The sequence below is a fragment of the Xiphias gladius genome, chromosome 14, assembly GCF_016859285.1.
Source record: "Xiphias gladius isolate SHS-SW01 ecotype Sanya breed wild chromosome 14, ASM1685928v1, whole genome shotgun sequence".
NCBI lineage: Eukaryota > Metazoa > Chordata > Actinopteri > Istiophoriformes > Xiphiidae > Xiphias > Xiphias gladius.
In genome coordinates, this window is record NC_053413.1 from 16,246,214 (window position 1) to 16,256,881 (window position 10,668).

At 39.8% G+C, this 10,668-nt stretch overlaps 1 protein-coding gene across 1 annotated transcript; it reads right to left on the bottom strand.

Moving 5' to 3' along the window:
* Positions 1 to 319: 319 nt before the first annotated feature.
* On the bottom strand, positions 320 to 5,658 carry LOC120798890 (zinc finger protein 585A-like). Its single transcript, XM_040143682.1, has 7 exons — positions 5,512 to 5,658; positions 5,072 to 5,271; positions 3,781 to 3,882; positions 3,599 to 3,694; positions 3,291 to 3,401; positions 2,887 to 3,010; positions 320 to 2,776 (listed from the first exon to the last, which is right to left on the bottom strand). The coding sequence occupies exons 1-7, from the start codon at positions 5,534 to 5,536 to the stop codon at positions 507 to 509; spliced, it is 2,928 nt and encodes a 975-aa protein (XP_039999616.1). The 5' UTR covers positions 5,537 to 5,658; the 3' UTR covers positions 320 to 506.
* Between the last annotated feature and the right edge of the window lie 5,010 nt (positions 5,659 to 10,668).

The following is a 10,668-nucleotide window of genomic DNA, read 5'->3' on the forward strand; positions in this document are numbered from 1 at the left end:
ATTAACTTTTCTATTGACCGTTTCAGTTCCACTCCCATATATGCGAAGGCAAAGCTCTGTTCAAACAAAGTTTAGCCCTGTGAGTCTATGTTTCACAATTTTTTTCCCATGCCATCTTTCCGTGTTATTTTCTTCAGATTGGATTCAGCCAACTCACCGCAATTATCGGTCTGTCTCCCTCTATTAGAAAGCCTTGAGCTTCTTGTAGTCCTTGGAGAAACCTTATAGAAGTTAGAATATTTCAGAAAAGACTCTGATTTGACACACTCTGTGCAGCGAGACCCTTCTTATTCTCAGTGAATGAAAATCCTTCACAATATCAGGCAAAAATGTTGTGGTTTATTAACAAATCTGTGGCTTCATTAAAAAAAGCATCACACATATACAGCAGTGAGACATTACTGATGACAGAATATACTGTATCTACCAGGCTTATTGGTGGACTGTAGTAGAGTACATGAATCATGGACAGTTTAGGACAGGACAAGTCCGCAAATAGCATGAAGCTACAGACACGCCTTTTCTCTGTGCTCCCTTAGCCGAGTTTTTCTTGTAAATGATTTGCCACATTTTGGACAAATGAATGGCCGCTCCCCTGTATGAACCATCATGTGCTTTTTCAGCTCATTGTTTAATCGAAAGGGTTTGCTGCAAACCTCACACACAAATGGCCGCAACCTGATGTGCTTGTCTCTACGGTGAGCCATCAAATGCGATCCCCTCTTGTAACACACACCACAGTCTTCACACTTGAACGGCCTTTCCTCCGTATGTTGAATCATGTGAAGCTTGAGCTGAGCTGCACTCGGCCAGCCTTTTCCACACGTGTCACAGAGGTACGGCTCGTGCCCTGTGTGTTTGTACAGATGCCATTTAAGGTATGTTTTTTGATAGAATTTCTTTCCGCATACTGGGCATGGGTACCCACCTGTATGCCTCACCATATGCGCTCTCAGGCAGTCTTTGGTGCTGAACTGTTTACCACAGTAGGAACAAACACTAGGCTGTCGTTCTCTATGCTTGCTCTGGTGCAGAATCAGATAAGCGAGAGATTTGAAGCCTTTTCCGCATGTTTCACAAATGCGTGGTGTTACACTTGCAGTATGAACTTTTTCATGATCATTCAGTAGCCCTGGCTTTGTGTAACATTTCTTACAGGCAGCGCACTGGTACAGTTTTTTGTTCTGCTGATGTCGAACCAATTCACATAGCCTCACAAAAGTTCTCTTACACAATGGACAAGGGTATGAACCTCTGATTTTATGTAACTTGGAATAATGTCTTTTCAGGAGGACAATTTCTGAAAAGTTCTTCTCACACATGGTGCACTTGATGGTGCAAGACTTAGTCTGGGAGTCATCTGCACAGTCTGTAGAGTTTGGAGTTGTTTCAGTTTTACTTTCCTTTGTTTCAGAGCTTGTTTCAGCGCAGCTGTCATTGGTTTTGTTAGCTGACTGGAAGTTACAGGCATTGATAACAAAATGGTTGGCGTTTGTTCGCTTTTTCCTTCGAGGACTTCTTTTGGAACATTTGCTCTGGTGCTTCTCAAAACTCTTGTAATAAGAAAAACCCTGGCCGCATTCCTGACATGTAAGAGGTGATTTACAAGCCTGCATAGCCTGCGCGTTGGCAGTTACATCTGTGACTGAAACAAGACTTTTCTTCTGATTCGCTTTCTTTGCGTTGCTCGAAGAATTCTCCTGTGTGAATGCACTCTTTGCTTGTGAGTGTTGGTTTGAAATCCTGCATTGACCTTTCTTGTGTGCCTCGCAGTCTTCATAGTTGTCAAAGTCTTTACCACAATATGAGCAAAGATAAGGACTCTGTTCAATGTGGCATCTCATGTGCTTCGTCAAGTCAGCAGAACGAGTGAATATTTTCCCGCATGCAGAGCATTTTTTGACACGGCTGCTTCTTTTACACGAGTCAGACGACATTGACTCCCGGGGTGCAACATTTGAAGGCTCAGTTTCAGTTTCACAAAGCAAAGCCACTTTGGTCTTATCAACAGGGCTTGATTTGGAGGGATGTGCTAAGCTTGTAGAACACTGTGGGCTTACCTGTATCTTTCGTTTACTGCTGACCAAGCAAATCCTCTGGTGTTTGTCAAAATTCTTTGGGTAAGTGAAAACCTTGCCGCAAGCAGGACAAACAAGACTACAGTCATCATTAGACGGCTCAAAGTTACGTGTTAAGACCCCTGCCAATTGCAGCTCATTCTCATTCCTACGGGCATTTATCTTAGGTTTCGGATGCAAGTTAATCCTTTCAAAAAATCTACTTTGGCTAGCAGAATCTGAACGACCCAGTCTGTTCATCAAACAACCACTTTGAGTAATCCTGTGCCTTTTTAGTTTGCTAATGGAACCAAAATCCTGGCCACACACAAGACACTTGAAAGTTTTCGAGGACGTCCTATTGTGAGTTTTTAAATGGTGAAACCATTTTTTTCCCATGTCGTCATCATCATCATTAGACTCACTTTCATCAAAAGGTTCAAGTATTACTTCAACAGAGGCTCCTTGGTCTTCAGTCAGATCATCAGCATGCTGCTGGCCATTTCTTTCCACATTCCTTGCCACTTCTGAATTTCTCTCCTCGAAGTTTTCTTCTTTATTCTTTTGAGACTGACTCCCAAGCGAGTTGTCTCTGTGCCAGTCCTCACTGATACACATGGATCCAGCTTTGACACCGTTCTCTCCTTCATCATAGTTGACCCTTGGTAGGTGATAGGACAGGCTGGAAAGGATGCAGTCATTACAAGTGGAAGACAGAGCTGGGAAAGGTCAAGCAAAACAGGAAATGGAGTCAATATCTGAAAATTAATGAAAAATAAATATTTCAGAAGATAATTGGGATTTGAGTGAAAGTCTCTCAAATGACTACCTTGTGGAACTTCATGCCCATGATGCTTGTGATGCTGAATAAGCGTATTCAAGGGCTCAGGTTTATTCATGAAGTCTACACACTCTTTCAAGACAGAAGGGGAGAGACTGAGCCAAAGGGAAGTCTAGGAAAGGAACAGAACAGATTAACTCAATCTATTAACTAATATATTCTATTTAAAAAAATATATATACCCTTGCATTACTGGTGTTATATTGCGATTAATTTCCTTATTATTGCACAACCTTCCCTCAAACTACCATGTGTACTTTCATATTACTTAATTCTTTTCTATATTTACCATCATGACAACATCATAAACATGGATGTGAACAATATTATATATACTTAATAGTATATTTTCACCGTATCTGTCCCAAGATTACTGTATGTCAGGTACCCACTTGTTCGAGGTTTGGAACAGGCAGCAGCTTCTGAAGATTGAAGAGGAATTTTCTCATTAGAGCCTCCAGGGCGGAGTCATATTTGGGGCCAAAAACTGTTGGGAAGATTTTCTAAAGGAAGAAAGTATTCATTGCATTTCACAAAATACTAGCAGGCCCCTTTGATGCCACTACAGATCTTGATAGTCACATATAAGTCTATTATCCAAACACTCCAGATGTAACCAATTTGAGTTTATGTCAAACTACATGTAACAACTGCGTAATTTACTTTTTAAAATTGTAACACCAAGTACCAGCAAACTCACCTGATAAAAGATATCCCTCTGGCATTGATCATCCACTAGTGTTTGAACAAGCTTCAAGAAGTTAGTCACTGATGCTTTTACCTCAGTACTGGAAGTCTTAAAAAAAAAAAAAAGCAAATGAAAAATACACAAGTAAATTCAAATGACACAAAGAGTGGTAGGGATTTAACAAGAGCACCCACTTCTTCATCCTGTTTTGTGATGTAGGTGTTTAATCTGCTCAGATGAAGCTGGACGGCCTGTGGGCTGGTGAAATCATCACTGCGGCACAACTCTAGCACCACCTGTTGGCATATCAAGAGAGAAACAATTTAGTGAAAGCTTTATTTTCTCAACAAAGCCACAGGAGGAGGTCCGGATCGGAGTGACGCAGCCCATCATCTGAAAACTATAATTAATAATACTATATATGAGAATCGGATGTATTGGCAGATGACAAGCCTGTACATGATGAGGTCAAGGGTTAGATCCTTACACTGTCCTACATGGGAATTGGGTGGTCTAGACCTTATCCTATAACCAAATTAGACTGCATTTAAATTCAACTAGATTTATTGTGTGTAAGCCAAATTACTTAAGTTGCTCGGTTTTGTGTTGATGAATGCAGATGTAATGACACTGAATAAACCAGTTACTTGCAGGGAACAGGAAACTTGGTTGCATTAGCTGCCTTATTCTAATGTATACATCTTCCTACTGTCATTTGTTTTCCTGCAGTCTGCATGAACTAACTTGCAGTGTTGTGCATTAACATTACTAATGCACACCTACGCTGCACAGATACAAAAGAAGATTTTGGACAGAAAAATGTAATATCTTTACCAGATCCAGAGCTGCTATTTTGACAATGACCTTGAAATCAACAGTCCAAGATGGGACTGAGGAAAAGGGAATTTCCCCATGGAGAACCTAAGTTCGTATCATTGTCATAAAGTAATATCTTTTGTCTACAAGGGCTATTTAGTTGAGGTATATCAAACTATCAGACAAGCAGTTGCGGAAGAAGTATTCACATCCTGCGCTCAAAAATAGCACTATGGTAGTATACTCGTTTACAAGTATTAACAGCAAAATGTAAAAAGTAAAGGAACCTCTTATGCAATATTTGGTTGCTCTGGTAGGACAATGATTTTCTTGTGTGTTTCTGTGTGATTGTTTTTATTGTAAAAAAAAAAAAAAAGAAGTTTTTTGAAAAAGTTCAAAAATAAAATATTCAAAAGAAAGAAAGTACGAAAAAGTACATCTTATGTAGAACGGGGCCTGTTGCATTAATGTGCAGTAATGTTACATGTTACTGTTTTTTCTGTTCGAGATGGAGTTCGTTGTAACTTCTGTAGATACTGTGGGGCAGTTAAATCGGCACCATCATATTTTATAAACTGATAGGATGGACGGACAAGTGCCCGTTCTCCCGTCGGTTTAGCGGACTGGTAGATGAGATGTACAAAACACGTCTCGCAGGTCTTCTCTTACCCTTGCGCGTAAGCCCACGACTAGTTGGACTTCTTCTGAGTAAGTGAGCAGCTCGGGGACTGTTTCCAGCACCGAGGTGATAAACTCCTCCAGCAGACCATAGTACATCACAGCTCCCTGCTTCACTATCTCCCACAGAGCCGCAGACACGAGCTGCACGGGGGGGACGATGAGGCGGAGAGAGGAGAGGGGAAGGGAACCTGGGGGAACGAACGTAAAGACTGTGCGGTTACAGTAAAGAGACAACAAAGTAATCGACACTAGGATGGAGGTCGAAGACGCGTCTATTGCAGTGCCACAATATTTCGCACCATTTCCGTTAACGTTAGCCGTTAAGTTACCGTAAACATCACTTGCAAAATATCTTGCATCTGTTATCAACCGTCACGGTCGAATGCGGACTGAACGGGGGTACCGTATAGCTGAGTGCTTACACTCACCATGGTCCATTAACATCTTGCTCATTGTGGCGGTACAGACATAGTCACTTTAGCCGCGAGGATTTGCTGTTTGCTAACATTGCTGCCATAGGAAAACGGCTGACCGTGGAACATGGCAGCCTCGTCCGACGCATCCGACTTCTCTTGACGCATTGCGTCACTACGTACAAAACGTGCCGGTAAGAGGGGTCGTTTCAGAAGTGTTTTTTTTTTTTTTAGTTACATACACCTCTCATAATAATATTCCTGCCATTGATAGAGAGCGCAAAAGGGCACTGTTAATAACACACATTCAGTTTCATGATGAAAGCGGCACACAAAGCAGCCTACACGTTAGAATTTCCTGTGTTTTTCATTTGTTAGTGTTCTATTCAGTATCGAGCTCCGATTTACCAAGTTACTACACTAGATGGCGGCATTGTAACAAACATGAAACGGGATAAATGTGGCAGTTCTGCAGTGGATTGTCCTCCAACTTACACGGCAACAACCACAGCATTTAGTGTTCTTTTGAGTTTATTTTATAGCAGCTTATAATGTAAATACATTAAAAATGTGAATACATGTTTACTTTTAGCCTGCAATCTAAACTTTTTAAACAATGTTATTTCTTTACAGTTTGGTGATTACATTATAGCAGTCTTTTGTCCAATTTAGCTCAATTGTGGTCACATATGATGAGATTCTCATCTTACCAGACAATACAAGAGATCATCTAATGTACGTGAAAACAATACTACTTGAAAAAAAAATGTCAGCAATGGTTGTTTTCGCATTAGAAACAAGTGAAACTGTCAAAACAGTTTCATGAGTTTCAGTTGACTGTTCCTTACAAAGTATATATCACAGCACATATGAGATTAGCACCTGATACATTGTGTTAATGAATGTTAACTTGATATTCAAAACTTGCCAATTTATCAAACAGTACAGAAAACATATTGAGACTGGGCAAGACAGACATGACGAGAAGGGGAAAAGACAGGCAGGAGTGAATAATAACAGAGATGAAAACCGAGCAGTCGTCTGTTTACAGCTTTATGGAAGTGTAGTCTCAAGCATCTTACCACAATCCCTGCCAGTCTGTGACAGTACTATATGAACATTTCTGTGGCTTCAGGGGCTGTGCGGAATAATATCCACAGTGACTATTAATGTCATGATGGAAAGTTCTCAACGTGCACAACTGTTTCTAAAAAACAAGTGGGTACACTTTTCTGTCTCACTTCTTTTTGACATTTGTCTGTCTCTTGCTCTGTGCCCTTTTCAAAATGAATACATCACTTTCCCACTTCTGAAGCATTGCAGTCCGTAGACTTTATATAATCATGTCACATCACTCTGCTGCCTGTCAGGAGGAAGACTGAGCTTAGTGCTGAAGGGGGAGCCAAGAACTGCATAAGAAAATTGGTGACGAATCATTCTCCATACAGATTATAATTGCATAACTATCATTCCCATTTCCCTACAGCAAATAAGAAAAGTGGAAAAGGCAAAGCACTGCAATTTTACCATTGAATTCACTCTTTTTCAGACTGTGTTGAGGAAACGTGGTACTCTGTGTGTGTCTCTGTGTGTGTAACTATAAGGTACTAAGACAGATAATAAGACATAGAGAGAATGACAGATGGGAAGAGACAGAGAGATACAGGGCGGACGAGAACAGCAGATTTATAGTGACAGGCTGTTCAGTCGGAAGTTGTAAGTTTGTTTAGCCTAAAAGCTGCGCCACATCCATGGAAACTAGTTGAGACCGGAATCCAAAATATTCAAAAACAAAAAAAAACAAAAAAAACAAAAGGCATTGTTAATTGTCTTTCAAGGAAAATGTCACCCATTTTACAGTTTATTTCAAATCTGTTCTAATAAGTGCAATAGAATACATGCTTTTCCCTACTTTTTAGCGGTACATACAAACATTTACTGAAGCTTCATGCCAACAACACTGTGTGAGAGCATATCCATCAGATGTGATTCACAGAGGATTGGCAAACACTTCCAAGCAGCTCTGGGGGAGCTGACTGTCAGTTTCAGATTACTGTGACAGTCTGCGACAAGTGTCAGGTACGTTGTCAACAACAGGGAAGTACACTTAGATTTTGAAGACCAGCGCTGATCCCAGGATTTTATGCTGAATTAGTCAAAGTTTCACACAAAAAAAAATCTGTGGAAGCGTCTGTGAAACAGACCCCATAAACCACACAAATCAACACACAAACTCTCCTTTGAAATTCAATAAACTGAATATCTTCTAAGGCAGGAAGAGTTGGGTAGGAGGGATGTTGTTTTTTGCAGGCTGGGACCCTTGAGGCGGGCTGACAATACTCCAGTACTGCACTGGAAGGATTTCTGTGGTCAAGACAGGCGTGAAAGCTACTTACACTAGGTGTGACCTTAATTGAATGGATTCCTGTTCTTAACATTACTTAACGGTTATGTTTAACCCTTGAAACTTGAGTGACTCGCAGGTGGGTCAGTCATTATAAAATCATGATATTATGTAAAACCACAAAATGTTTAGATTTTCACGGACATTCCAAGGTTTCCAGAAATACCACATATGTCAGACTGAGTTTGGGAGAAATATGCCACATAAAATGCCACATGAGACATTGGGAACATTTCCATCTGATACAGTAGTTCAGCCATAAAAACAAGGAGTCCTGGATTTTAATATTTACCTCAGTGTTAACATTATATAGCTTCAATGAAGAGCTGAATCAAGCTGATACAGAATATGTATGATACAGTCAGAAAGTGTAGAATGAGATGATTATTCCAACCTGAAAGTTAACAAAACAAAATGTATATTAAGGGGTTTCAGTTAAACAAAGACGGACATCTCTGTATAAATCCGAAGGGGTCAACAGCGACAATTTCAGCACAGAATTTCTCTAGCAAAGTCAAGTAATTCTATTTTTATTATAGCCCAATATTTACATATAAACTAAATGTTCACAGCTTTTCCTGAGTCAGCCTCAGTTGTCTAAAAAGGCACACTAAAGTAGAATGGAGAGATCCCTGTCCATGGACAGCGAAATTGGAGCCCTCTATGGAAAACAGCATTGGTTAAAAAAAAAAAGTTATTGTTACGACATTTTAAAAAAGCAGTTTTTATATATTTAAATAAGTCCAATAATAGGCTTATAATAAGTCACTATTAATCCAATATAAAAGTACCATATAATAAGTCTAACATCATAGGCTTCGGTTCTTCATAGCTTTTCAACACACGAGGGGTGTTAACATTGAGATGGATAACAACAGTGAGAGTGGACAGTAAGAATAAATAAGTTGTAATATGATAAACCAATAAAAAACAATATGTTCTGGAATATCATACACTCATCCCCTATATGGTTGAACGGTGGCAGCAAAAAGAGCGTAGGTTTCTCCTTCAACTGTGGTCAGCTGATTAAATCTGAGTTTACTGTTACTCTTCTTATTCTTATTATTACTTATTATGCCTCATTATATTTATTCATTCCATCCTTGCCTTATGAATCAACCCAAACGGAGAAGTGATCAGCTCTGCCAGAAACAGCAGTTACATAACCACATTGCCATTTGCTTGCAGCTGACAAACAACCCGTCTTTAGCTCTAATTATCTGATTCTTGTAAGAATGATCTAATAGGATATTGAGGCTGACGTACGTAGCCTAGAGCTTGACAAGATGAATGCCCATACACGTTAACGTACTTCTTCTGAGAACAAGTGTTGAGCCTTGGCACAGAGCACTTTTGATTTGAGCACATTTTAGGATATTTCATGGTGTATAGGTAGAATATTGTGAACGGGTGGCAGTAAACAGAGAGAGAAAGTTTGTCACTGGCCTTATTTGTAAAATTAGAAGTGCGGCAAGAGAGAGGCACACATTTCTTGAGTTTTTAAAGCTTCTTTCGCTCTCCCTCTTTCTCTCACTAACGCGCACAGTCACACTCTGCCGTAGTCTTTTCTACCTCAAGCATTGCAAAGACTTTCATTCCTTTATCTGTTAACCTCTGACTCTTTGTCGAAAAGACAAAAATAGCCCTTTCACACCGGTTCCCAAAACTTTACGACTTTTCAAACCAAGTCAGTGCAAGAGAGTGAAACTTTGCACCGAAAAAAGAGCCAACTGAGCCAACTGCTGCATTGCGCCCTGGTGGGAGTAAATCAAGGGCCTATGTCCCACATTTCAGAGAGGGCTTTGATGTCACTGGAATAAGCTGCAGCTCATTGAAGGAACATCAAAGATACTCACCCTGAGCCCACGACCATTCGCTGCTCGGTCGGAAACATGATTGTAAATGCCGCTGGGTCCGTTATCTTCTCCAATGATTAGCGCCTCATTAACTGGTCATTAATGTTATCAATTACCCCAAAAGGTGCACAGTAACTTCAGGGATCAGCTGAGTGGCTCTTTGGATTTTGGGATGTAAAGAAAGAATATTTAATGCTTCTCATTTACCTTAGGCTGAACCGTCTTATTTGAAGTATTGAGCTTTCTGATCACTGATTAAAGTCCCATTGCTGTGTTTCTTATCTTTGATTTTAATTCTCTTAGCTCTGGTCTGTTATTCTGCCCCAATTAGATAGACATTGTAATTTTTGCATTCAGCTTTTTTGTCCTGATTTTCTAAATCTCCCTCTTTAGCCTTTGTGATCAGTGAGTGCGTGGATACATGTTAAGGACATAATGTAAAATTGCTATTCAGTGGTGTCATTTGTACATAAAGTTGAATGAATTGATTTACATGTGTATGTGACTTAGCAGAGGGTTGTGTGAAGTTGTGTCCACAACCAAACTACTACACCAAACTAAAAAAAAAAAAACTCAGCCTCGGTTTATCAACTGTCATTATCTTTAGATCTATGAACTATTTATTTTAAACAGAAAAAAAATCAGGTTTTTTTTATAATGTCTGGGTATTAGAGCTCTGAATACACAGTAAATGCTAAGAAAAATTGAACTAACAACCTGTTAAACAGCAGTTTAAAGAGGAAGTTACTAAATCTGAACAACTTTTACTAAAGCAGACCGTCTCATTTAATCTAGTGTCTCAAGCATCTGAAGAGTATCACTGACTCTGTTTTAGCATGGCTAATTCCCTACCTCTTCAACAGAAAATGTCTTTTTCATTATTGTCGTCCACCTGTTACCAACGTAGGCTCT

Excerpts from the sequence above, each read along its gene's own strand:
- LOC120798890 (XM_040143682.1), bottom strand. The coding sequence starts at position 5,536 with ATGAGCAAGATGTTAATGGACCATG. Across the intron at positions 3,695-3,780 it reads TCACAAAACAGGATGAAGAA|ACTTCCAGTACTGAGGTAAA; the intron begins GTGGGTGCTCTT and ends TTTTTTTTTAAG. Across the intron at positions 3,402-3,598 it reads AGAGGGATATCTTTTATCAG|AAAATCTTCCCAACAGTTTT; the intron begins GTGAGTTTGCTG and ends TTCTTCCTTTAG.